Source organism: Melanerpes formicivorus, unplaced genomic scaffold (assembly GCF_026170545.1).
Source record: "Melanerpes formicivorus ecotype bairdi unplaced genomic scaffold, bMelFor1.0.p_v2 SCAF_14, whole genome shotgun sequence".
Taxonomy (NCBI): domain Eukaryota; kingdom Metazoa; phylum Chordata; class Aves; order Piciformes; family Picidae; genus Melanerpes; species Melanerpes formicivorus.
This window is the reverse complement of record NW_027142366.1, coordinates 2,107,542-2,135,332: the sequence shown is the minus strand read 5'-3', so window position 1 is coordinate 2,135,332 and position 27,791 is coordinate 2,107,542. Positions and strand designations below refer to the sequence as shown.

At 49.4% G+C, this 27,791-nt stretch overlaps 1 protein-coding gene across 4 annotated transcripts in view; it reads right to left on the bottom strand.

The window, feature by feature from the left end:
* TOM1L2 (target of myb1 like 2 membrane trafficking protein) overlaps nucleotides 1-27,791 on the bottom strand; it is a 70,406-nt gene continuing 42,615 nt past the window's right edge. The window contains exons 9-16 of one of the 4 annotated variants that reach the window (XM_068146565.1): nucleotides 25,403-25,453; nucleotides 23,809-23,932; nucleotides 22,424-22,541; nucleotides 20,430-20,505; nucleotides 16,679-16,744; nucleotides 8,958-9,017; nucleotides 6,243-6,279; nucleotides 1-5,650 (exon numbers count right to left, since the gene is read on the bottom strand). In XM_068146565.1, the coding sequence (XP_068002666.1) occupies nucleotides 5,502-5,650; nucleotides 6,243-6,279; nucleotides 8,958-9,017; nucleotides 16,679-16,744; nucleotides 20,430-20,505; nucleotides 22,424-22,541; nucleotides 23,809-23,932; nucleotides 25,403-25,453 (681 nt within the window). In that variant the 3' untranslated portion in view covers nucleotides 1-5,501. The remainder of the gene's footprint in view (nucleotides 5,651-6,242; nucleotides 6,280-8,957; nucleotides 9,018-16,678; nucleotides 16,745-20,429; nucleotides 20,506-22,423; nucleotides 22,542-23,808; nucleotides 23,933-25,402; nucleotides 25,454-27,791) is intronic. The other 3 variants (XM_068146566.1, XM_068146567.1, XM_068146568.1) reach the window with 3 other exon arrangements.

Genomic DNA, 27,791 nt, shown 5'->3' with positions numbered 1-27,791 from the left:
TCCAGGTCACACTAGTAGTGTCTTTATTGGAGTATCTCACATGCAGGAACCAAAGTAGAGATGATCTCTGGAGCAAGTTAAACAATGGCAGATTAGTAAGGTTGTCTTGTCCTGAAGGTAAACACTCTCTAGGTGAACGCAGCCAGGGTTTGAGTGTTGAGTTTCTCTGCTTGTGGTGGATTCTGTTTCTCTTCACATCATCAATCTCTTTAAACAGTTATGTCGTCCCCCTTCTCCCCCTACCCCATTCCCAAACAAAAAAATAGCCAATATCTTCAGTAAATAAATATTATCCACTTTGATCTGGAAAGCCTACAGCTGTAATATACAGAGAAGCTCTTACAGGGGTTACATTTGTAGGGTTAATGACAGCTCATCAGAACATGTGCAGAGTGAGGAGCTTGTACTCATAAAAACACAGAGCAGGGTGGGATGGTTGGCAGAGCTTTGCCACTGGCTAAAGAGAACCAGCACCAGAGCTCCCAGCTGGCTCTGGCTGAAACACAACCTCACCTCTCCCCAGGGTGGGGAAGAAGCCTGGGGCATGGTGTGGGGAGGCTGGGGCAGGCAGCCTGGGGATGGAGCAGGCAGGCACAGCCTGCTCTGGAGGCTGCAGTTTGGGAGGGGGGAGTGGGAAGCTGCTGTGTGGGCACCAGCAAAGCCTCTGGGCACCTGGCAAGGGGATTTGTGCCTCCTCTCCTTGCTAGTGGGCAAGGGTGGGTGGGTGCCCCCAGCAGCTGAAGAGTTACCTCCAAGGAGGCCATAAATCCACTCACTGATTGCCTGCCTCATTATTTCCACAAAAATAACTGTCCTGAGAATTGTTTTTTTCCAGGGTAGGCTCCTCAGGCCTTGTGGTTGGCATTCTGGAGGTAAACAATGACTGAGCTGGATGAGGCTGGGCTAGGCATGGAGATAGCACAAGCAGTTCCCACTCTACAGGACTCCCAGCAGCCACAAGAGATTGGGCAAGTCATCAGATGATGAAGACTGCTGGAAACACTGCTGGGTTTGCTCTCCTGGTCTGCATGTCCTGTCCTTGTGGGTGAAAGCAGGAGAGCATTGAATAAGGAGCAACAGGAACAGGCTGAGTTGGCCAGGGGAGCACTGACCCAGATCCTCTTGCCCTGGGTCTGAAACCACTGCCCAGATCTGCTCTTCCACCACTGGAGGGAAATAGCTCTCCACCACACAGCTCTGCAGAGCCCTCCACTGAGGAGTGGAAACAGTTCAGTGCACCCCAGAATAAAAAAAGCCAAATGAATGAACCACCCCCCACTAAAATCCTTCTTCATCTTGGAGGTGTAAACCCAGCCCTGGAGATGGCAGAGCTGGTTTGAGCAGCAGGTTCCAGAGTCAGAGGCTGAGATCCTTGGAAGGGGGGAAAGGTACTTGGGAGGCTACGTAGAGGGTCCCAGCAAGGCCCAGACTCTGCCTTTATGCTGTTCCCTTTCAGAGACACCATGCTGGGGTTTTATGAGCAACTCTCCTATGAGCCTTACCTACATACTAAACACCCTAACTGTCTGTACAGCACATTGTTAGCTACTACACCTGCCAAAGATGCAGCTGGAATCTACATGTGACAATTAAAAACCCCAAACAACCCCTTCCCTCCCCCCCTCCCCCTTCCCCCCCAGGAGATATTTAAATAGAAACCATTTCATTTCTTACATCTCAGCACATGACAGGTGAACAGAAGAGGTTAAAAAAAAAACCACACTGGAAAGGAACAACAACAAAAAAATATATACTGCCCCCCCCAATAAATATTTGAAGCTAGAGAGGGGTATGATTAGAGTTTACAAAGGACCCCCAGAATAATTTAGTGTCACTGAGGGTCAAGCTGTGATTCCTACCAGGCCCAGAGAGCAGCTGGGATGTTATTTTCTGGTGGGAGGTGGAGCAGGCTGCAGCTCCAGCCCTCTGCTCGCAAGCGTCGGAGCCACCCGAGGCCTCTGCCCCATGTGCACAGAGGAAGCACTTCAGAGTGGAAGTGAAGGGAGGAGAAATCAAAAGGTTGGTCCTCGAAGCGAAAAAGCCCTTCCCTTTCCCTCCAACAGCCTCTCTGCAGCCCACAGGAGGATGGGGAAGAGGAGAGATCCTGATACAGGACATTAGGGAAGCTCTGGCGCAGCTCTGACTTTCCTTACAGAAGGTTTGGGCTAAACCACCACCGTCCTGCCCCCTGCTCTGTCCCCCTCGGTGCTTCCAGCCCCTAAGGGCCAGGTCTGGTGGATCCAGGCCCCAAACTGAACTCGTGGCAGGGCTGTGCTTTAACCAGACCCATCAAGGACCCCGCCACAAGGATGTTCAGCCCCAGGCTGAGCACACAGCACCCAAGGAAGGCATCTCCTGAGTGCTGCCCTACATCCAGGCCAGACACCTGCCACCCCCTGCAAACAGTGCCCTGGAACTGCAGCAGAGAACGTGGGATGTCAGTGGGGATTGTGGGGTGCCTTGAGTTGTGCCAACACAAGCTCCTCTCAGCCCCAGCCGTTTTGCTTCATCTCTTTTCCTCCCAGGCTGAAGGGAACAGTCACTGACAGCTCCATGAGATCTTCAGAAAGGGACCTGACTGCTCTCTACAGCAACAACTTGAAAGTCCCAGGACAGGTTTAGCATGACAGAAAGAAGCAGCATTAACAGCACACACACCCCCAGCCCCCTTTTTGCCTGGGGGTGGGGGAAGGAGGGCCAGCAATGGGGCTCTGCAGTGGTGCTCTGCAGCGGGGCTCGATGACAGCCTGGAGCTACCCTTGCCACTCAGCATCGTTTGACAACGTCCCCATGCCTGGGCAATGAGATTATCTCCTCTGGCTTGGCAGGGAAGCTGGATTAACATGCTTAGAATCACCTGATGTGGCCATTTACAGGGTCAACGTGTTCCAAGGATTTAGGAGAGAAAAGACACTCTTAAAACACCCACGGAGCCTTTTGCACTGACAGGGACACCAGCAATTCACTCTGTGCTGGCAAGACTGCCCAGGCAACCACCAGACACTGTCTGAAATCCAATCAGCATCATGACAGAAGTCTTCTCAGGTCTCTGGGAGCTGGTGGCCACATCTGATGTGTTACAACAAGGCAGGAGCCGGCAGCAGGGTGCCTGGAAGCCAGCACCTGGGCACTGGGGTCACCTTGTGTTAAGCAGGGAAGGCAGTGGGTGAGAGCAGCAGCACACACATGCAGCCAAGGCAGACTGTTCTGGCACTTGCCATTAACCACAGAGAAGATGAAATGGAGAGAAACCCTCTGCAGACCCACATGGAAGGGCTTCAGATGGAGAGAGGGTCAGCAAGTGGGGAGAAGAGGCAGCTCAATCTGTCCTAAGCTATCTCCAGCCTTACAGTGATTCTCCCCAGCCGCCTGCAAGCCATGCAGTGAGCTATGGAGCACTGAGGTGGTGCTGGAGGGTGGCAGAGCAGCATGGCTGGGCCCAGCTACATATGGAAGGATCCCAGAAGAAGAGGCAGGCAGAGCAGGACAAAGGAGAGGACGTGCAGGGACCGCACAGAGCAAGATCTGACCTGGGACAGCCTGGAAATCCTGCACCAGCCAACACTTCCCTCTGAGGATGAATATGATCCCTCCTCTCAGTGAGCACCACTGCTGCCATTGGGCCACTTGGTAAAAGGTTTTATGTGTTGCAGCCTACCAAAGTGTGGTGCACCCCAGAGAGCTGAATAACTATGCTGACATAAAAGCTTTGCTCACCTTCCCATCAGCAGTTTATAGCACAGCTCCTTGGACTAGAACAGCTTCTGAGAGAGCTCAGTACATACCAGCACCCTGGGAAGCTCAGGCATGCCAAGTCAGAACCAAGTGGCTGGCTGCCCAAGACAATGAGCACCCTGGAGAAGGGGGGCTGGTGTTCTGCTGCCTGCCTGGGCATCATCTGATTAGTGCCTCTCTGTCAGGAGATCCTCCCTGCCACGCAGCGTTCAGCTCTCTTCGGTCCTGCCACCTTGCACCACTGGCTTCCTACCAAGGAACACGCTGGGGGCTGCAGTGATGGCTGGAGCTGCCTGCTCCAGCTCTGCTCCTCAGCCCAGCCAGGCAGGCACACATGCTGGAATCCCTTCTGGCAGCTCCAGGAAGAGCAGCACTCTCAGCCGTGCCTCTGGCAAGCGAGGGAATATGCTTGTTGGAACGGGCAGGAGGAGACTGCAGACCCAGAGGCCCTGGGAGTTACTAAAGGGGCAGAGCTATCAGAGGACACTCTAAAGATGAAAAATAGCACAGCCACAATCATCCAACACTTTCAGGCCCAAACCTAGAAGGAAAGGAGGAGTTTCACCTCCAGCACAGGCAGGCAGGGCTAATCCCGCCACGGTAGCCATCCCCCTCAGCATCTCATCCAAGCCTCTGTGAGGTTTGCCTCTTTTTTTCCTCACACCTACCACCAAGAGCCAGCACATCTATCCTACCAGGCATGGCAGAGGGAATCCAGGAATCTCAGTTCACACCCAGTCCAGGAGCAAGTCCCATCCATCTGCAGGGATGGGACTGACACCGAGCCCAGACAAACGCAGAGCTCTACAGTCACTGAAGAAGGAATCCAAGGTAAGGGAAAAAAAACCCAACTCAGCTATTTTAAAAGGCAGCCACACTAGAAAAAAAGTCCTGATGTGTGAATGCTCTCCCAAAGAGCAGAATGCTTCATGCACTTAACGTTACAGCATCCATTTAGCTCCGTGTTCCACATCCTCCTCAACTGCCAGAGCTACTGGACGCAGCCCACAGGCTGCTTGAAATCAGAGCAAGCCCAGATAAAACACAAGGGAAAAAATACCCTGTGAGCCTTGGAACATGAAGGGGGGGAGGGGAGGAGGGGGGGAGCGACCACCATATGGTACTGGGAGATGTGTGAGTGGGAGAGTAAAGGATTTTAACTTGTGAAGCACATGTTGAAAGGGGAACAGTTGCTCCTTGCTGTCGAATCCGACACGAAAGCCAACACATTACCATCTCGTCTAAAAATAAAGCCCCGCTCCTCCCGAACATTCCAGCTCAGTCAATTACATGCTGATCGACAGAGCGCTCGACTTGGCAGGACCTGCCTACAGAAGAGGATGATCCCTACAGAAACTGAAGGGCAAGGCTGCTCTCCCTCTCCCTCTCTCTCTCTCTCTCCCCTCTGGGCTTTTGTTTCAAGGCGGTGTGACGTACTCATGCATTCGAAAGGGTTTTTTCAGCGTCGAGAGCCGGTTTTGTGCAGCTGGGATAGGAAGGAGGGGATTAAGCGAGGGCTGGAGAATCGTGATCTGGCAGGAACAGTGTCGGACTGAAACGGAAAGAGTCAGAGCTTGTGGGAGTAGTGGATTGTTTGGGGAAGGCTCGGGGCGGGGAGGGGGGAAGGAGAAGCCACCTATGAAACTGAGGGAGGTGGGGAAGAAGGGCGGGGGAGTGTGGGGGGGTCGTTGTTAGCCAAGTAGTGTGGGAGGACAGCGTGGCCGTCCAGCGACGTTCGCCGGCGGAGCGGCGGCGGGCAGCGATCTTCACAGTGCAAAGAGGGCGTCCTCCGAGCGCTCCTGCTTTTTCCTGCCGGAAGGGTTTGTTGGAGGGGTTGGAGCTTCCAGGGGAGGGGATGGAAGGTTGGGAACCATCTCCGCCGCTTTGGCTCGCTCTTCCAAAAATTTGTCAAACTCTGCAATGCAAAACAAACAAACACACACAAAACAAACACAAACAAAGCAAACACACAAACACACAACCAAAACACACACACAGAGACAAAACAAAACCAGAAGAGAGAGAGGTGAGAACAGGGGACACAGATTAGCAGGGTCTGAAGCAGCAGCGTCTGAAGCAGCAGCGCCTGCCCGGGCTGTGTTTGCAGGCACACGTTTGTCCAGCCCGGCTTCCTCAGGAAGGGAATGGACGTCCTTCCAGACACCCCAGCCCAGGCAGCAGAGGGAATCAATCCCATGCTATGCCATCAGCTGCCACAGAAGCGAGGAAACTCATTCCCAAGGGCTGAACAGCTCGGGGATGCATTCCTGCTGGCACAAACACAGCGCAGAGCCAAGGAAGATGGCAGGAAAGCACTTGCAGCCAGCAGAGCTTCCTCACACCACAGACACCGACTCATTGCAATGCTCTCCTCCTGCCTTTCTGTGTGCAGAAGCATTTGCTGGGGAACATCAGGCTGGGGGAACTCAGCATCTCAGCAGGGATCAAAGCAGATCACTCAGTCTGTGCACTGAGAACATCTCATAGCCATAGGCATCTCTGCTTACCTTCACTGGTCACTCCTTCTTCCAGTTCATCTCCTTTCTGCAAGGGGAAGGAAAAGGCAATGTGAGCACCCAGGCAGGCACTGCTTCACCCTCACCAGCAGCCTCTGCACACGTTTAATGCAACTGGACAGCTTCCACCACTTGTTTCCACATGCTAACTATGTGAGCAGGGTGACCTGGGGAAATGGCACAGCTCCTGTGTCAGGAGGCTGATGGTGACTGACATTTCTCTGTGCTGCAGAGCAGGAGGATGAGCACTAGAGCTGCCTCTGAAGCTTGCTGGTGGGTAGCTAGGCTTTCCTGGTTGGAGCTGAGTGGTAGTCCAGTGCTGTTTCCACACCAGACAGCAGCAGGCCCAGTCAAAACCTGAGCTGTGTGAGCCACACCAACACTCTGCAAGAGGCCACCTTGCCTGTCACACACAGTCCTTTAAATGAAGCCAGGAGTGCTGTTTGCATTGTGCCTCCAAATAAAATGCACTTCTGGCTGACAAAAGGACACATGCTGCAAAATAGGTCTGGGGCCAATGTTCCTCCTGTGGGAATTCATTGGAACACAGCAGCTTTCCTGGTGTCCATGCTGTACAAAACCAGGGTGGGCTGCAGGAGGGACAGAGATGGGCAGTGAGTGCCTGCCTGTAAGATGCAAGGCCTGGCACGCTGGGGTGTCAGTGTGTGTTCTACCAGCTGTGTAGAACACTTCCAACTGTGCTTTAATAAGGAAATGAAAATGAAATTAGAAGTCCAAGGTTATGGCATCCTTGTCAATCTATCAGGATGTCTTGACTGGTGTTCCCTCCCAGCTGAAACCTGGACATGAGGGGTGAAAATTCTACTTGAAAACCTCAGGTTGAACCTGCTTTGGAAAAGAAAAGTGTTTGTCCACACCATGGCTTAGCTACCAGGAGAGCAGGAACGTAACGACTGGCCTCACAAAGGTTTGTAGTGCCTGACTACTAAAACTCTGGAGCATCTACCAGCTTCCTACTGCACAGAGGTTTCCTAAGGTGCACACAGCAGCCTTTTTGACACAGCAGAGGTACTGCTTGTTCCACTGGACCCCAAAAAGTGTCAGGAAGTAAATAATGATGAGCTGATCTAATCTGTAACTTCCTCAGCCAGGAAGCAGAGAACTGAAGTGAACAAAACAAAACAACCCCCCAAACAAAACAAACAAACAAAAAACCCAAGCAAGGGGAGGGGGAACCCAGGAAAAAAAGCCTCACCAAAATCCAGTTGAAACTTTCTCAGAGGGCAGCTCTATGCTGCACTCACACACAGCTAGGATGGGCACCCAGGCAGCCAGGAGGAGAGAAGCTGTTATTGTCATGGCAAGTGCAGTCCTCAAGCTTGTTCAGGCATTTACACAGAGCTCTGCTCTGCTCTTTTGGAGCAAAACCAGGGGCATGACAGATAGACAGAGCTACCTTGCTATCTCTCCATGAGATCTTCTCCCCTGCTAAATTAATTTAAATGGCAAAGACAAAAGTTTGCTGTTTGAGCAGAGTGGACATGCAGCATTTGCTGTATTGCTCTAACAAAATGAGGCCAGGTTGGAATTCAATTTGAAAATGACTGTCTGCACTGAGGCCTGGAAAAGCTACCTGCAAGGCAGTGACATTTCAGAGACAGCCAATCAGTCTGCCAGCCTCCAACACCCAAAGCCAGTATGTGTTGAAGTACTTCAGGCAGCTTTGGAGAGCAGGAGCTTTCTCCTCCTTGGTGCAGTCAGCTCTGGTGCTGGAGCAGAGGGCTGGCGTGCTGGAGCGTGCCCGCAGCGCTGCTGCCAGAGCCCCACGGCTCCCAGGCTAGGAGCTGAGCAAGCAACAACAAGGGGCTGGGGAGACCTCCAGGAGTAACCTAGGGACAATATCTGAAGTTGGAAGAATGGAAGGAGATGATCCTTAGGGATACAGTGACCACAAGGCACCAGTTTAGCTCAGTAAAACCACGTTTAGAAGACCAGTCTGAAATACACCCCAGCACCCCTCCCCAAAATGCACTTGGTTAATCTGAGTCAGATGCTTACATTAAAAACAAGAGCAGAGTTAATGCCTGCTAGCTGTACCACTGCTTAACCCTAATGTGTACTGGTACAGCAAACCAAGCCCCAGAACAAAGGAAAAGCTGCTTCTAGGTCTGTCTCTTGTTTGTTTGTTTAATAATCGCTAGACAATAACCATTCAGGAGAAACTGAAAGTTATAAATGTTGAAGAGAGACTGCCATAAATTTTTATTATCACTGTTATGAAACATGTCAGAGTTGCTTGCCAATTTAACAAAGCCATCTCTGTCTGAGAGAAGTCTCAGCCCCGATCCAGCATCTCTTAAAAGCGTGCCTCGGTGTAAGCATGTCAAAGCTCGTGCAGCCTTAAACATGTGCTCCAGGTCTGGTGGAGAACACAGGGAAACCCTCAGCACATGTTTAAATGCTTTCCTGCATGGGGACCAGGAAGGCAGGGCTTCTGGAGTGCTGCTACTCTGTGATGTTAACGTGGAGAAGGGAAAATAAAACAACTCGGGGTGGTGGGGGGGGAGGAAATTGAATTGCTGAACACGACCCTGTCTCCTCCTGCTGAGATCTTCCCTTCAAAGGGAAATAAGCTGTGTGATTTGGAAGTGTCACTGCCTCCTGTTAGGAGAAGCATCAGCAACTCAGCAATGCATTGAAAGTTATCTGTACAAGAGTGAAAAATGAAAATATAAAGAGTCTCACCAAGTCGGTACTGAGCCACTCCTCAATGTCATCCATGACAGAGGACTGTGCAACAGGGATCTAGGGAGTGCAGCGAGAGAACAGCAAGGCAGGCAAAACCCAAAACACATCCACAATCATGGCCACAGAGCGATGGAAAACGCCAGAAATAAGATTCAAAACACAACAAAACAAAACACAAAGATGTGAGATGTGCTGGGGGGAGGGGAAGGGAAAGAACCAAAAAAAAAGGAGAGGGAAAAAGAAACCAGGCAAAAAAAACCCAAAAAAAAGGCAACCAAATATAACTGGCATTTCAAATAAAGAAACACTTGGAGAGGAAATCATGAACAACAAGGCTAAAAAAACCAAGAAGACCAAGAGAAAGCTGCTGGGGAATGAGGTGACTTGATGCCAGGGGAAACTTCCCGACCACACATTAAAACCATCCAGCTGGAACTGATGATTCTAATCTGGGTCGTGAAAAGCTTTTAAGGGTAGAATACTGGATATCAGTTAGGGTTTGAAACGTTCAATTTAACACCTTTGTCTTTTTTTGTGTTTTGTTGGGTTGGTTTTTTTTTTGCCAGAGGGGCTGAGCCCCGGTGCTGGCTTAGCAGCGAGAGGCACTGCGGGCAGCGCTCCTAGGAAAACAGTTTGGTTCCCTCCGCAGGTGGAGGCGGTCAGAGCCCAGAGCACACAGTCATGTTTCCTTCCCCATCCTCCTCCCACCACACCGCTGAGCCTTGGCAAGCCTCAGCACACCAGTTTAAAGCAAAACAGTCCCAGTTCCCTGTCCCCATTCCTCTTCCAAAGGTGACTCTCTCGCAGCGGAGGCGGTAAGGCTCAACGTGTGCCAGTGTGGCGTCTCAGAGGTGCGGGTGAGGGAGGATGGGGCAGCAGCTCCTGGCGTAGGCAGAGGAGAGCATGGTATGCATTCCTCTTGACTCCTGCTCCCCCAAGGCTCGCTGGAGCTAGCCCATCAGGCCTCCCTGGTTTAACAAACAGGCATGGAAGTTCTGCCTGCCCCCCTTACGTTACGCTGTGCGGCTGCGACAGGCAGCGCCGAGCGGCGGAGTGCAGCGATTTCACTGCAGGCAGCTGGGTCAGCCAGGGGAAATTGCTGCCTGTGAGGGGTAGGGTTTCCTGACTGAACTGCACTGCTGAAACCTGACCGAGGGCTGCAGAAGTAAACAGGAAAGCACCACAATAGATCTTGTGAGGGCAACCTGCAAAACCCTTGGAAAACTACATCAGGCAGGCAGGTTCCAGGCCAAAGCACGGCAGCCGAGCGGCAGGGCTGGCAGGCAAGAGACCTCGGGGTGCTGGAGAGGCTCTCCTAGGATGAAAAGGTGTCAGGGGTTGTTCACAGCTTTGCCTGAACCTCTTTAGAAGAGGAAGAAGAGCTGAAAGAGGCTCTGCAGATGAATTTGCTGGGACATCACAGAATGGGTTGGGTTGGAAGGGAACTTAAAGATCTTCTAGTCCTAACCTCCCTGCCATGGGCAGGGACACCTTCCACTAGCCCAGGTTGCCCAAGGCCTCATCCAACCTGACCTTGAACACCTCCAGGGAGAGGGCATCCACAACCTCCCTGGGCAACCTGTTCCAGTGTCTCACCACCCTCACTGGAAAGGATTTCTTCCTAATCTCCAATCTAAATCTCCCCTCCTTCAGCTTCAATCTATTCCCCCTTGGTCCTATCACTACAAGCCCTTGTGAAAAGTCCCTCCTCAGTTTTCTTGTAGCCCTCTTCCAGTCCTGGAAGGCTGTTCTAAGGTTGCCCTGAAGCCTTTTCTTCTCCAGGATGTCATTTTCTCAGGGTTTTCTAGCAGAGACAGACAGACACTGAATGACAGGGGCAGCAGCACAGGCTGGTGCTGTTTAGCAGAGCTCCTCACAAGCCTTTTTCTTCTAATCAGTTGGCCCTTTGCAGTGATGAGGTCAATTAAACCCTTGCTTGAGGTGAGGTCTGATAAATTGGGTTAGTTGTGTCAAAGGGCTGGAATCCAGAGTTCATCCAAAGCCTCTCACACCAAGAGAGGCACCAGGAAAATGGCTCAGCTCCAGTTCTGCAGGTTGCTGGGCAAAGTACATGTGACAGATCCAAGAGGGGTCAGAGGTGCAAGTTGTCATTTTGCTTTCAGCTAGTCCATGAAGATCCCATGCAGCAAATAGTTTCTTGCTGTTCCCTTTGGGATGAGCCAGATCTAGGATAGCTTCCCCTTTTACATTTGCAAGGGAGAACTGGATCACACAGGTCCAACTCCAAGGCAGTGTGCTGAAGCTGCTGTGAGCTGACCCAGACAGCCATCAAGGAGATGAGGGCTCTGTAGACATCTTCCAACACTGCTCCTTCCCAAGCACAAGTTGCATCTTGTAGAACTGGCTTGTTAGTTTAACAGCTTTGGAAAATGCTGGCTTCAGAGATGGAAGGCAATGAATTTCTTCAGCCTACAGCAACCTAAAAGCCGCAGCAGACGTTTCACCTGTGTCTCTCTCCTGGATTGCTCAACCCTGCACACCATAAGCAATGCCTTGGAAGGTGTAGCCTTCAGAGCTCTTGGCTAGTTTGCAGCTCAGAAAGGTATTTAAGCTTCTTTAAGGATAAGAAAGTATGTATGGAGAGGGGGAGGAGGAAGATAGCAGGCTTTTGTTTTGAAAAGCATGGTGATACTCTAGCCTCTGTGTGAGGAGAAACAGCAGTTCAGACACTGGTGTCAGATACTGGTTATCCTGAAAACACAACAGATGAGTGAGCAAGGAATGGCTTCCTGAGAGCTGCAGGACTTTGGGGCTTGCAGTACTGAGTCTGTGCTGCTGCCTTGTGCAAGATTCAGGAAAGAAAAATAGCAGTTCTGCTTTCAGACAGGTCTGCTGCACATGCCAAACACACACCAACCCCAGAAGTGCAAAACACTTCTCACAGGTCATACACAAGAAGCAGAGAGAACTGGAAGATAAACACTCGAGCATGCCAGCCCTTTTTCTGCTCAGCATTGACCTTTTAAAGAGCTGTCCCCATCTTCCAGCACACTCACAGAAGAGCCAAGGCTTTGCATCTATCACTCCTTCCCTACCCAAACTGCCAATTCACTGTCCTCAGACTCTGAGCCCTGGTTTCCCCACAAAACTTGGGTTAACTGTGTCAGGTTTAATTTGAGAATAAAGCAGAGGGTGGGGGGGGAACTCTCAAGAGTAACTGGAAGTTTTCAAGTATTTTAACTCTCTCATTGCAGCACTTCTCTCTCTTCTGAAATGGACCACACAGTACAAGTTCATCTTTTGCCAGTCAGTTGTGCATTTGGCAAAGTCTCCTCCTTCCAGAAACCCTAAAGTGAGGAATGTGGAGGGGAGTTTTGTTCAAAGCCACCCCCACCCCCAATCCCCCTGAAACACAGCAGAAGCAATGTGAAAATAAATTGGCTAGTTTACACATTAAAAAAGACAACAGTTGCTGGGAACAAACAGCAGTGGCAGCCACAGACTACATGGAAATGGCTCCAGAATGGGATCCTGTCTTGTTAATACTTTGATTATGCAAACATCCACGGTCTAGTGGAGCTCTCAGTCTTGGCAAGACAGCTCCCCAGATAGTCAGTCTTGGCTGCAAGAGCTGTTTTTATAACGATACTCTGATTTCTTTTATAAAAGCCTACACTCAAAGTCAATGGAAAGGAAGCCACAAAGTATTTTGGGGTCCTTCAAGTAACTGGCTTTAATTAAAAGTTGGGCTCGTGGCTCAAAATGCCTTTTTTTGGTTTTTTTTTTTAAATTTATTTAGCCTTTGGAAAAAAATCCTACAAATGGAGATCATCTCAACAGTCCTGAAAGGGAACTGGAAAAGGGAGGGCTGGGAGAACAAAAGCGAGCGTTCGATCCCACAAATCCCACGGGAAGCTGGAAGCCAAGTGCGTACTTAACCAAGTCAGATGGGTTGGTGTTCTCAGCAGCAATCCAAAGCCAGAGAGTGTTGCCAATACAGTTCCTCAGAAGTCATAAAATCCAATATTCTACCCTTAAAATGACAGCTTAAGGTTATGATGATCACATTTGATTTCTATTAGAAATGATCCCCCTGGAAAAGCAGCAGGTCTGGAATGACAACTCAGGTCTCTAGGTGAGCTCATTAATGTTCTTAAAATACTTAACAAGGTTCATGCTAATTGCTGCTAGACTACCCTCATGTAGTAGCTGAGTTAATTCCACTTCTCTCTAGATGTTGAACAGAGCTGACACAAGCACTTGGTTAGCTGCTACTCACTCCTGTTAGTTAGCAATAGCAAAGAGAGGGCTGCTGTTCCTATGATAGCAGAAGGAGAGCACTGACATGCACACTAGCAGCCTACTCCAGCTTCCTACTCCAGTCTTACCAGCTATTTTAAGCTGTTGTGATCTTGAAATAGCTGCCTGGCCTCAATATTAGAACACTTTTGGCTTTACACATAAGGATTGAATTAGCTACTTGATCACTTGTAGCTGTGTTTACACATCACGTAGAGGGGAAAGGCAAGAGCTCGGGTGCAGCACGTTCCCCGACACAGCCTGTTGTGCCTGTACAACAACCAGCTGATCTGGATCTGATAGGCATGTCCAGACAGCCAGAGCCTTCCTTCTCATGGGGTATCACACTGTCCTTGTAGAGTGCTCCATAAAATGTTGTGGCTGGACAGGTATTGAAACCCAGGCGGTCTTCAGCAGAAAGGAACATGCCTGCTTGCCTTCAGAAGGGAGAGGTGTCCGACCACACAGATGAAATGAGATTTTCACACGTTCTCTTCCACAATTCAAGCCCTTCAGTCTCCATGAAGGTGATGCCTTTCAACAGTCTCATGTTACCCAAGTCATTTCCACATCTTAGATCCTATCTGTCTGTTGGAGGCACACGTAGCGGCATCCCGCTGCACTGCTAATTAACGACATCTCAGCAAAGCTTTCATTTGATCTTTACTACAGGGAGGAATCTCCTCCCTGGCCAGGCATGCTGCTGGTGGTCAAGAAGCAATGCTGAAAGCTGCTCCTATCACCTTCTGTGAATCCTGGTTCAGTTTCCTTCCTCCCCTGTTGCTGTCCCAAATAGTGTCTGACCTGACAGGGTGGCTCAAGCACCAGCTGCTTCTCTCTTTCACAACAAACATCCATGTGGTATGTGAGAGGGCTGCCAGATGAATACATTCATGCAAATCTGCCCAAACTCCTGAGAAGGGAACTGGAATTACCTGCCCTAAACTGTGGTGGCCTTATGCTAAGGTCTGTGTCTGAGGGCAGCTGATGCAGAACCTCAAGTGAGACCTGCAGAGTCTAACTGCACAACCCCCCCAGACCTCACCCTTCAAACAGATCCAGTACTGGAGCACCTCCCTAAGTCACAACTGAACCAGAAGCACTCTCTGCAGGTATCATGGTGGCTGTGTTGGTTTTGCAGGCATAGCTGGAGTGGATAAAGGTGTGGTTTGTGTCTCCATGGTCCTGACACCACCTTCCCAGCAGCTGTGGATTAAACTGAAACAGAAACAATGCTGCCAAATTTCACTGGTAAAGCACAGAGAGCCCTCAAGGAGCCTCTTTGCTGCAAAGCTGTGTAGGTGGACTGGGATGCACAGAAATGGAGTGGGGAGAACTCAGCCCCAAGTTAAATGTGTCACGGTTGGGAATGAACATCATCAGGACACGAGGGATGTGGGGAGCACTCTGGCAGGGGGAGAAGACCCCCTCCAGGGTTCTCAGTGATGCCCAGGCACAGGAAACGGCAATGTCAGCTCACCCCTCTTTCCTCCTCATCTCGACAAGACAAACAGTTACCAAAGCAAGTGCACATCAAGTTCACACCTGGGATGCCAGTTACTCCACTGGTATTGCAAAGGCTACAAAGTCATATTAATAAATCTGGTTAAGAACTACAGCCAGTTAGGAGAGAAACTGAGTTAATGATTAGTTTGGTTTGACTGGAGGTGTTTCTCTCTCGTATTTAGCACACAAACAAGGTGAGAGGCTTGTCAGAGCAGCGACTGGCTGGACAGTCAGACCCCCCCTTTCCCTCCCCAAATCCATATGCCTCCATGAATGCTGCAGTATCCTTTTTCCAGACTGAATAACCACAAGCCAAGGAAGGAATATTGTGTTTGTTTTTTTAATAAAGCAGTGGTGTGAGTGGTGTGAACAGCAGGGGGGCAGATTTCATGCTTCCCTGCTCTTGTAAACAGTGGAAAGGCAAAGAAGAGGAACTAACTCAATCACTGGATTATCCATTATGGATGAACATCTAACAGTGGCAGAGAACATCTCTGGCTGCCACAGAGCCACCAAACAGCGAGAGCCTCTGTCAGCCACAGTCAGCTGTATCAGAGCAAAGCAGGCGCTGCTCACTTGACAGCTTTTCACTCTCATGTGGGTCTCTGACAAGCACTGGAGTGAAACTCTGGCTCCCAAGGATAGCTACCTACAGCTGGGCTTACCCACGTGTGCCAGCAGGCATGGGGCTGCTGTTGGGTGCTTGCATGGGCAGGCAGATGTGACAGTAAATATGCACAGGTCCCACCTCTGTGTGTGCAGCAGGCATGCAGACTGCTGACAAATTCACAAGCTGGCCCTCAGGAGTAATCTGGATTAGCCCTAAATCCAGAAGAACAAACACAAAGTGCTTCACAGAGCTGGTGCACTTTGACATTGCACATTTGGGTTGTTTCTCTTTTTGGGGCAGCTTAGTCTGGGGCATTCAAGGCTCTCCCCCCAGAGCCAGGCATTCCTGCTCCAGAGGCCTCCTGATGCCCAGCTCCACAGGCAGCACTGCAGGTGCACCCCAGGGGGTTCCAAAGGGAATTCTGAACTGCACCTTTCTGAATCCAGCTGCAGCCAGGACTGTCTCAGAAGGACTTTGTACTGTTAGGTCACATTACTGGGACTAACCTCAAACACTTGAAAGTGATGGATTATGTTGTCCAAAACTACAAAATTGGTCTTAGAACTTGGCTTTAAGGCAGGGCTGAGGCTATTTTTTACCTACCTCTGACTTCTGCACTTAAAGCAGGCTTTTGAACTTCTCTCTGCAAGCATGTTGATGAAGGACAACTTCAAACAAGGTCAAAATGTGCAGAGATTCAGTGATCTTCAGAAGCTTGATTTTATCAGAGCACTGGCTTCACTAGACATGGGAATTAAATCTTTAAAGCCAGAAACACCATTGTACCTTTTAGAGTCTGAATCCTAATGCCAGTGGGGTGGAAGATGTCAGTCTGGGCAGCAGTTCTCCCATTCCCTTCCTCTCACACACAACTATCCCAGCATTACTCAGTTCAATTAGGTTATGATCCTACAAGCTCCATCTGTTTATTCCAGACCATGAAGCAAAGCACTACCAAAAGACTGTTTTAGGGACAGGTAGAAAGTGTCCTCTTCATGAACAAGATCCATGAGACTTGTGTTTATCCCTCGAAAAGTGGATACTGCATAAACAAATCAAGACAGTATAAGGAACCAGCTGGATCCCCACCCCTCTTCTGAGGGTGATGTGGGATCCTACAAATGATTCAGTTGGTTACAGTTGGTTTGTGCTGTACAAACCAGACATTGGTGCACATCTTTCCCTTTGCCCCAGGTAATCATGTAGGTGGGAGATCAACTCCTTGTACTGTCTGATTTCAAGTGGTTCAGTAGGGCAGGACAAGAGGTGAACGGAGGATGGTTATTGGAGGAAAAGGGACCGGGGTGGGCAGCAGGAATCGCTTCACTGGTGAAGTCCTCACCATTCCTTGTGTAATTAGCCACTTGTCTATGGGCTCCATGTCTGAGTTCCCACCTTTACCTCTCCTCTGTGTTGAGAACAGAAAGGTCCATAAAGAGAGAAGCCACAGCAACAACCCGTGATAAATAACAGCAGCAAATGGAAAACTTCACATACACATTCCACACACACTCAGAGCTTTGCTCTGCAGAGCTCTGTCCCTTGAGGGACAGACCTCACCCTGACCTCTGCACTTCCTACAGACAGTTCACAGAATCTGAGCACTTCCTCCATGCTGACATTAAAAATAATAATTATAATTAAGAAGAATCTCTGCCCAGTAGTGAGGCTGATGTTTGTCATCTTCTTAGAAGGAAAAAAAAAGTGTAGGTTACACAACCTGCTAAAATCAGCCACACACTGCTGGAAACACTGTGGAGTTTCCCTTGTTGATGAGGCTGTGAGATGCAGCATGCCCTACTTACCTCATCCTCTCAGCAGGCAGGCTCTGCCCCAAACTCTAATAGCTCTAATGACAGCGTTGAGCAGGAGGGTAAATAATGGCAGTGTGCTGCAGTGTCCTGGCAGGCTTTCAAACTGCCCCTCTTGAAGGGCAGCAGAGGTTAAAAGGACCATGCTGATGCATCCAGCTCCTCTGAGCAGGTTGCAGGCTGCACAACACAGCAACACAAAGGCTCTCAAGATGGCTTCTTGTCCTTCAGCATCTCACCCCTGAGCCAGGACTTGGATGTAGTGTCCTCTCCAGCACTGGAGGGGTTTGCCTGGGACTGGCAGAGCTCAATGGTTGCAGCCCGCTGCTCCTGCCAGAACTGGGCTAGCTCTGCAGAGACCTCCATCCAGATACCTCTCCTGTCTCCACTATCACAGATAAGGGAGAATCAGCTCTAAGCTTTTATGTCTCATTTCAGTACTTGGGGAAAAAAAAAAACCAAAAGAGGAAAGGGGGAAATGATTCCAGCTTCATCTACTAGCTGTGTAACACCAGAGGATTGTTTCTTGGACACCTCTCCTCCCGGTTGTGATCACGCAACAACTCTGTGGCAACAAAAGCAATTCCCAACATGGAAAGGCAATATTAAGAAAACAGAGTATTTTTAGCTTGCCTTGTTTCCAGCTGCTAAATCACATTACAAGGCAGCTAATGCCACGTGATTGGGGCCATCTCTCCACAGACTCTTCTGAGAATGACTACATTAGAGATGTCGGATGTGCTGGATTCTAGCGCCGGACAACCGTGCTGGAACGAGATGTGTGTGAAGAATGTGCTGGGAAGCTTTTGGCTCCTCCCTAGAGCTGCTCTTAAATTAGCTCTCTGCCCAACTGAACGTGTGTCTGTCGTTCACTGAGCGCTGCCAGCCCGCCTGCTGCGCCTGCTGGGGCTGCTGGCTTTAAGGAGAGTTCAGTTTTTGTTTCCTTTAAGAAGAGACACCCACGAGCCTCACACCCCCTGACAGAAAGCACTGCTTCCCTTTACCCAAAGACTGCTACGAGGATGATGAAGGGGCTGGAGCACTGCCTTGTGAGGAGAGGCTGAGAGGCCTGGGGTGTTCAGTCTGGAGAGGACTGAGAGGGGATTTAATACATGTCAATAAGTATCTGAGGGCTGGGGGTCAGGAGGGAGGGGACAGGGACAGGCTCTGCTCAGCTGCACCCTGGGATAGGCCAAGGGGCAGTGGATATAAACTCCAGCACAGCAGGTTCCACCTCAACATGAGGAGGAACTTCTTCACTGTGAGGGTCACAGAGCACTGGAACAGGCTGCCCAGAGAGGTTGTGGAGTCTCCTCTGGAGACTTTCAAGACCTGTCTGGCTGTGTTCCTGTGTGACCTGTGCTGGATTCTCTGGTCCTGCTCTGGCAGGGGGGTTGGACTGGATGATCTCCAGAGGTCTCTTCCAACCCCTAACATGCTGGGATCCTGTGACTGCATTTCAAAACAAGCTGTTCTGATTCATAGACTCATAGAATGGTTCAGATTGGAAGGGACCTTGAAGATCACCTAGTTACAACCCCCCTGCCACTGGCACAGACACCCTCCACTAGAACAGATTGCTCAAGATCTCATCTAACGTGGCCTTGATTACCTCCAGGGAAGGACGATAACACAATACAGTCTTCGGGACCTTTGAAAAGAGGCTGAAAGTCTCTATGACATCTCAGAGCCCAAAGTTCCACAGCCCATAAAGCATTTGCCCAAAAAAACTTTGACCATCAGATTAGCTTCAAGACAGCCCTTTGAACTGACAGCACTTGGGGCAGAGCAGCAGCTCTGCTGGTGTGAATGACACATCGCAGTGGTGCCTCAAGCAGAGCTGGCTGAGAACAAAAGTGTTAATAAATAAGGACATGACCCTGTGGCCACAGGGGAACACAGCTCCCTTGACCAGTAGCTCAATGCAAGCCCTTTGCATCTGGTTAGCCAGGAACAAAGAGCAGAATCTCAAATCCTTTCCCAGGTCCTGCCAGAACACAGCTCAGTGATCCTGGGGGATTGGGCTATCACCACTGCATTCAGGAATTCCTCTCTTGCCACCCTTAAGATTCTTACTTCTCTTCCTGCCTCCCCCTTTTTCCTCAGTACTGCTGGCACGAGTTTTCGTGGGGTCAAGCTTGAAACTGCTCACAGGGCTAACCTGGGTTACAAATTCCCCTTTGTGCAGGAGGATAGGGACAGGAACAAGCAGGTAGCTTTGTGGGACAGGGGGATGCTCCATATAAAATCACTGCCGAAGCCCCACTGCCACTGAACTATGGCCAAGGCAGGCAGGCAGCTGTGATCTGACCCCAGCTGGCTCTGAACACAAATTCTCCTTGGCTCAGAGCACAAGCTGCCAGGCATGCCAGCTGCCCCCAGCACTCCCATTTCAACTGATGAAAGAACCAGGGCGGGATCAGCCAAGGCATGGGGAGGCAATTCTCCATGGAGGGAGGGGTGTGCACGCTGCTCTCCCAAGCTACACTGGCTCTGCCATGCTCCCTAGTGGTCAGCAGACACCAAAATTAGATGAGAGAAAGGCTCTGAACTTGCTCTAAAAACTTACACGTTGTGAAGTACAAAAGAGCAGGGTGGTTTTAAAAGGCAGGGATGGTACAATGGGGTCGAGGGACAATGTGACAGCTCTCTTCCCTTTTCTGCCTTCACCAGGGCATGTGCAAAGCTGGCCAAGCTCACTCTTTCAAAGCTGTTTCTAACATCAGCTGCTGCAAGGTGTCAGTACATGGGCCTCTGCTCACATGAGACAGGAAGAGCCTGCCTGGGACAGACAGGACAGAGACTGCATGCAAGGGCAGCTAAAGCCAGGCATGTGAAGCAGTAACAGCCTGCACAATTCCTCTCCCTCAAACGTGCTCCTGCATCCATGCACTCAGAGCAAAGTCGGTAGATTAAGACTGCATCAACTTTCATAAGCAAAACTGAATCAAACAAATGCACACCAGTGTTCACAAGATGCTTGCCACTTATTATTTTTAGCAGTGATTCCATCAAAGAGCTGGACCTTCCCACCCCCACCTCAGGCAAGCTGCAAAAGCACAGGAGAATTTACCCACAGTGATTTTGATGTCTTTTAGGCTAGTGTGCTAAGTAGCAGCTCTTTAGAGATCATTACCGAGCAAGTGCTCGCTTCCAGATATCAATTTCCAAATAGCCAGCACTAGCATGTTGCTGGAATACAGAATGAGACCTCAAAGCAGCTGCCTACAGCTTGGATTCCACACAGGGCTTCAGATAACAGAATGCAGAGCAGCGACCTACCCCTCCTGTGTTCTGTTTTCGGACATCCAGGGCAGATGCCAGTCCTTTGACAGCCTGCGGATCCTCGTACGTCACGCTGAAAGAGAGGAACACACCACACAGCTAGGGAGTGAGTCCAGCAGTCACCCCACACAGAATGCATCTGCTGCTCTGATTTACTCCCCTGGAAATCAGAAAGCACATTCTTTTGCTGAACAAGACTTAAGTGTACTGAATGTACTCCAGGAAGAGGAGTGTGCTCTGGGTAAAGACCATCCAGCGGTTTCAGAAGCACGTTGAAGCAAAAAGCGTAAGACTGGCATAATGAAAGGTAGACAAATAGGTCATGAGTGTGCCCAAGAGCTAGCAGGGGACTGTGAAAAGAGGCCTGATTGCAGATTATGTTTTGCAAAGCTTTGATGATGACATTTGGAAGCCTGACCTTGATGCGTGTGTGGAGGGGGAGGCAGAAGGAGACTTGAAGCCAGATGAACCATAACTAAGCAACTGCAGTGAAGCATACAAAGAAATGCACTATTCACAGAGCTTGGGTTTTAAAAAGCTTCTTAAATTGCTATGCAAAAGGGACATGTAGCAGTCAGGTGACAGAGGCAACAGCATAATTTCTCAGAGCACAGTGAGCCATGAGCTGAAGCAGACACCAACACCTGCCCACAAGGCAGCCCTTGGGAGGAGCCGTGGGTCTGAGCAGGAGGAGCACCTCCTCCTCCAGCACGCTGCCTTCTCCCAGGCTCTGAGCACAGCACCCAGGGGCTCTCACCTACACACTGTGGCAAGTCACATTCACATCTTCACTGCCTTGCTGCTGCTCCACTTACACAGCACACAATCCAAGGAAGGCACATCAATCCTCCCCTGTGAAATCACAGGCTGCTATGTGCTCCCTGTTCCATTAGCTCGCAGAAGGAGATGGAGGTGCACTGGGGGAAGACTAGTTTTGTGCTTCATTTAGCACAAGAGACAGAGGGACCTCCATTACATCTCTCTGCAATGCATCTTCTTTCTGACTATACATTAGGGCTCTCAGCCCAAAATCTCGGGGGGTAATGTACATCTCTACAGTAGAGCACATCCTCTCAGCACAGCTGAGGCAGCACCAACAGCTCTGCTGGTAACCACACAGAAAAAATCTGCTGGCTCAAGTTTATCAGAGCTGGTAAGATTTTGATAATCTGCTAAGGTCTGAGCTAAACCATTTAACAACATCTCTCAGTTTGAGACAAGATATTGATGATGTTCTAACTGCTGGCAGCTAATACATCCTGTAGAGTCTGAAGCCAGAAGGAGGCAAGAAAGAGAATATGAAAGAACAACACCTGAGTGTGTCTTTTACTGAATCTTGCTTGACAAGGATCAAAGGATTGCTTAATAAGTGCATAGATTTACTTTACATTAAAATAATTTGACCTGTTCAATGCCCTTGAAAGTGCCACATTAGCAGCTCTAGAGATGCAAGCCCTGTGCATATAAACAAATTAGGGATAGCACAGCAGCTGGGCAAGCTGCACTGCCTTGACAGCCCATGAGTGTCTGACTGCTTGGCCAAAGGGAGACTTTAACTGGATAGTAATTCTCTTTCCAAGCCCCTGATGACAGTAATTCAGTCACCAAAGTGTATCCATGACCTTCAGGTGAAGGACTCTTGTGCTCCTGTAGCTCAAGCACTGGCTGGGTGGATGGGATGAGAAGCCTTTACAAGAGGAAGCATCTGCAGAACTAAAGGCAAGTTTAATTCCAAGTTTCCAGTGAGCTCATTAACGAAGACAGTCAAACAACATTACTCAGCCAGTCTGCTCTGCCCAGCAGCAGGAACTTCTCCACTTGCTCATATGAATAATGACCAACAGGATGGGGATTGGATGAAAAGCACACAAAAAACCATAGAGCAAAGCTACTTTTTCAGTCTGGAGTGAAGTCAAGAAGTTTCAGATTTATGCCCTCAGAAAAGAGCAGTGCTGTGACTCAACCAGTGCTAAAGACAAAGCCCAACATACTTCTTTCGTTGCTCAGCCAAGGAGCTGCCTCTTGTCTGTGCAAACATGTCGAAGTCATCACGAGGGTTACAGTGCTGTAGAGAGCTGAGGGTGCCACTGACGCTGTTTGTACCCAAGTCTGCAAGCAGAGGAAAAGAAAATGAACCAATGAAGTAGCAAACCACAGGCAAACACCATGGTCCTGACTGCCTGGGTAAGGGAGGATGGCATTAACGACACACAACAGCTACAGAACCAGAGATCATAAAAACAGCATCTAGTTCACAGCTGCAGCACTGAGCACAGCTCTGTGCAGAAGGAGATGGAAGCTGCTAACCATGAATTTCTGAAGAGACAAATGTAGAGATTGTCTTGCTCCTCCTGCAAGCACCACACCACCAGCACTCCTCATCCAGACAGCAGTGTTTGGGAATGGCTCTGCACCTGCTGCCAGTCTCATCCTCAGGCACTTGCTACTATCTACTACTACATGGTCTCAGATGTTGGCCATGGATATCAGTCTTCTTCACAGTGTTGTCTTGCAGCTATTGACTGTGAAACCTACAGTTGCATATCAGATTATATGATACTGGTGCAGTGCTGAAAGAGGTGAAGAATCTTCACTCCAAGCAAGTGATCTTATCAAGCAATCTTTGGTTTGATTTAACCTAACACTCCTAATAATTTCATGAAGTCTTTCACCCAAACATTTTCTATTTGCAGAAGGGGAATCATGAACCTTCACCAGACTGAATTCACTGAGTTATACCTAAGGAGAAATAAAAGTAATAGTACAAGTTTGACCATCAATAAGAACCTAAATCCTCTCCTTCAGCTTCCTCTTTGGTTAATAAATCCCTCTCTTTGTGCCAGGCTGGTTCCCAACTACAGATGACTGCAGTGCAGGGAAAGCCCTCCCAGCCCTGTAAGTCACACACCCAAACGTTCTGAAGGCTCCAGGGCAACGTTAATCAGGTAGTGGAGAGCAACAGAGAGCAGAAATTCCCTGGCCCACATGAGAAAAATAGCTCCTCATAAATGCCAGCAGCCCACTGCCATAAGTGCTTGTGCTGGGTGTTCAGCTCAGCCACAGGGACCTCAGCAAGTGGCTCAGACTTCACAGAATCATAGAATGGTTTGGGTTAGAAGGGACCTTAAAGATCATCAAGTTCTATGTCCACTGCAGTCAGCAGGGACACCTTCCACTACACCAGTGGCCTTGGACACTTCCAGGGATGGGGCATCCACAACTTCTCTGTGCAATCTATTCCAGTCCACTGCTTCCCACCACCATGCACTTGGATGGCCCTAGCAGCCTGTTCAAGACCCACAGACTGGCAGTGGCTTGAAAAAGCCCACACTTTGCAGCCTCATGTTCATCAGCCCTAATGGGATCAGGCACTCACCAAGCCCTGCGAGCTGTGAAGAAAGTGAAGAGGGGGGTGCTGAGTTTCCAACCATTGGGCTCACTACAGCTGGAGAGCCAGGACCCAAATCTATTAAATTATCTTCTGTCACCTCATTCAGTACCTGTTGGGACACAAGAAAGGCAGCAAGTTCCACATGCCAGAGATTTCAGTGCAACATTAAACAACAACACGAATGGGTGCATCCTGAAAAGCTCTTGCATAATGCTAAATGGATCAACCTCTTGCATACTACAGTGGTAAGTGCAGAAGAAAAAGGCTCAGCCACCAGAAAACCAGTTTGACTGCTCAGCACAGTAGGAAACTCTTCTGGAGGTCATTTCCATCTCTTCAGATTTAGCTAATGTGTCTGTGTTCCCCACTTCTTTCAGCACTGGATCAGCATCGGATCCAAGTCAAACTGAATCTCTGTCATCTTCCACATTAGGTATAAATTGTTCTCAGAAACAAAACTTCTTTGTTGTGACTGAAGCGACAGTGCAGAGCCTGTGCTGAAGTTTGCATCACACTGCAGAAGTGGCAATCAAACAGGGAAAGTAAACAGAGGAAATGATTGGAAGAATGTAGAACAGGAACTGCAATAGTGCCACATCTGAATTCATTATGAACTCAGATCTTGAACACTTTAAAACAGCTAGAATAGAGTTTTCATTGGAAGAATAATTAGATCTGTAGCTCTTCAGCTTGAAAAGGGGCTGCTGAAAAAGCAGAGAGGTTCCTGGAATTATAAATGGTGTGAAGAAAACCAAACTGAACTGTGGTATTGCAAGACAGAATCACAGAATGGTAGGAGCTGGAAGGGACCTCTGGAGATCATCTAGCCTAACCCCCTGCTAAAGCAGGAGGGCACTCATAGCAGGTTGCTTGGGATCACAATGTCCAGGTGGATTTGGAATCTCTCCAGAGAAGGAGACTCCACAACCTCTCTGGGCAGCCTGCTCCAGAGGAAGACACTTCTCCTCATCTTCAGATGGAACTGCCTGGGTTCCAGTTTGTGCTCACTGCCCCTTGTTCTGTCACTGGGTGCCACTGAGAAGAGTCTGGTCCCATCCTCTTACCCCCCACCCTTTAGTTCTTGTTGAGCCCCCACTGGGGCTGCTCTTCTCCAAATTAAACAGCCCTAGGTGCCTCATCCTCTCCTCATAACAGATGCTCCACTGACACAGCGAAAGAAGAATCAGGTGGAGCAAATAAAAATAATTGACTCCATCAAATGTAAACAAAATGTTTATTAACCATGTAAAAACGTGCAGTGAAACTGTGGAAACCACTGCTTAAGGACATTCTGAATGCCTGAAGTCCACACAGACTCAAAAGCAATCAAAAAAAACCAGTTAATAGAGGAAAGAAAATCCATCAAGGACTGTAAACACAGAGATGCTTTAGTGCAGTGTCTTCCTGAGCAAAAAGCTGTCACCTGAGGGTTGCCATTCTTATGGTTCTTTTCCTGGCATCCACTACTGGCCACTGCAGGAAGGACACAGGCTGGCCATGTAGGAGGTCTGCTAGTGGTGGTACTAGGATGGCTAGTCTGGTGTAGCTGCTGGTATACTACATGGAGTTTGGTACTTACTCCGTTGCTGGCGTTTTGTGTTGACCGTCCTGATCTGTATCGTTCAAATCTGTTCAGAAAGAGAGACAAGAAACCAACAAGGGCTGTCAAAGCCACCAGGAAACAATGAAAACCACAAGTCTGTAACAAAGCCATGGCCTGTTTTGCACAGAACTTTGTTTGCTTTGGTTCAGGAGGCAACCCTGAAAGCTTTAACTCCAAGCCAGGACAAAGGGAGGACAGTTGCCAAAGCTGCATTCTTGGCAGATGTGGCCATGAAGCTGACCAGCCTGATCCTGCAACCTGAAAGACTCTGCAGCCTTTGTCTTTGCTTTGGTGTTGTTTTTGTCCCATTAAGTGCTTCGTGATAGACTATTATGTGAGCCAAGGGACAGGAGCAAGATTGATGCTCCCAGCTAAGTAAGCTGAGGGCTTGCAGCAAGTCTTCCTCCCACTTAACAGCTCCCTCTTGCTGCAATCCATGTAAATGAGGAGGCCTACGCAGGGCAGCACAGCCCTACCCAAGAGAAACAATCACTGGCAGAGCCAGCTCTTAACACATTCTGGGTCAGCTCAGAGATCATCAGAGCCTATGTCCAAACACGTTGGGACTTCCTAAGAAAGAGAGGTGATGATGGTGGAGAAAGAGCCTCCTAGTTCTTAGGGGAAGAAGTCTGCCGAGTCAAGACCTGGTCTCTTTTCTGCCCCTTCCCCAACCAGCTGGGCTTCTGGGGCTGCAAACCTGGATCCAGCTTTCAGGAACTCAACAAAGCACAGGGGGAACTACCTCCTCCCAGAGCCTGCCTAAGCCTCCTTCCTTACACGGATTTCTCTGAGGTTTAAATGCTTCCTCATTTCAAAGCAGTAAGATATTTAACAGTCACATAACCCTGTGGGCTTTCTCCCACATGGACACAGCACAACAGGGGATCTCAAGCAAGCTAAAATGTTTTCTTACTGTGACAGAGGAAAACGGAGACTCTGCAGGCAGCAAACCCCAAATTCAGGCCCACATTTCCATTTTAGGAAACTGTGGGTGTCTGCTATTCCTGGAAATCCAGCTCCCTTCGCTGGAAACCTGACACCTCCCACCTCCAACTTTCTCACCCAAAGGCTTATGAGCCACTCGCTGGTTTCCATCCTTCCCGGTGCAGGGCAGAGCTGCTGCTTGAGTCACTGGCAGAGCTCGGTCCCCATCCTGGGAATCAACGTGATCAGTGTGGAGCTTTTGGAATGGCAGAGGAGGAACTGGAATTTATTGAAACGCTGAGACCAGCGCAGCTATTCCCCAGCAAAGAGCCTGCTAACATCACTCAGCTCACCTCTCAGTGTCTAATGACTACAAATACATTAGCCCCAGGCAGCAGAGTCACAGATGGAGGAAAATAGAGAAAATATTAAGGGTGAGTAGAACAAGCCTTAGTGACAGTGACATTCTGCCACTTGTAGGATCATGCCTGTGCATGAAACAGGGACCATTTCACATAAAAAGCCACCATTTGTTTCAAAGTTTGCCCCCATCTCCTCTGAACGACTAAATCAAAGGCAAAATCGAGGCCACCGAGTCTTCCTTCCAGCCTTTGCCATGACAGCACACATCCACAGACCTAGAGCCTAATTTATTTTTAAAGGCTTGAGAAACAAAGCCCTGCGCTGAGAGCAAGGAACAAAGGGTACTCTTTAGTGCCTCCCTCCCCGGGCCTGTCATTAAGGGGAAGATTAAACTTTCCCAAGACTGCCGTATCACGTGTCACCTCCTGCAGCAGATGTGGCTGACAGAGCCTTTGTCTAACATGTCCAAAGTCCTGTGACCCACATCCCGCCCCTGGGGATGATTCCTGCAGACCAACCCTTCAGCCCCTCAGCTCTGCACCAGACAGGCTTCCCCCCCCCGCCCCGCCTAAGGTTTGAAGTGTTCCTTAAAAACAAACCCATTACATGCACAAAGGTCACACCCACCTCAGCTCCCCTTGCACTGGCAAGGGAGGCAGAAAGCTCAGAGTTCAGAAGTCAGAGAGAGCTCACGGGAGCCTCCCTAAGCCAGGAAGCAGCACAAGCACTTGTGCAGAGCCCAGGCAAGCATGGAGCTAGTAGCTGTGCTATTTATGGTCTCAAGTCCCTACGTTTGTAAAGCAGCACACAACAGGGACTGCAGACACAAGTCTCTGCTAGTTCACAGAGCTTTACACAAGGTTGCCCTTCATTTCATGGCTATGCCCCACAAAAATTCAATGGCTAGAAATAGAATAGAACAGAATAAAGTAAAATTTAAAAAAAAATATAAAAGGGAAAGGGAAGGGAAAGGGAAAGGGAAAGGGAAAGGGAAGGGAAAGGGAAGGGAAAGGGAAGGGAAAGGGAAGGGAAAGGAAAGGGAAAGGAAAGGGAAAGGGAAGGGAAAGGGAAGGGAAAG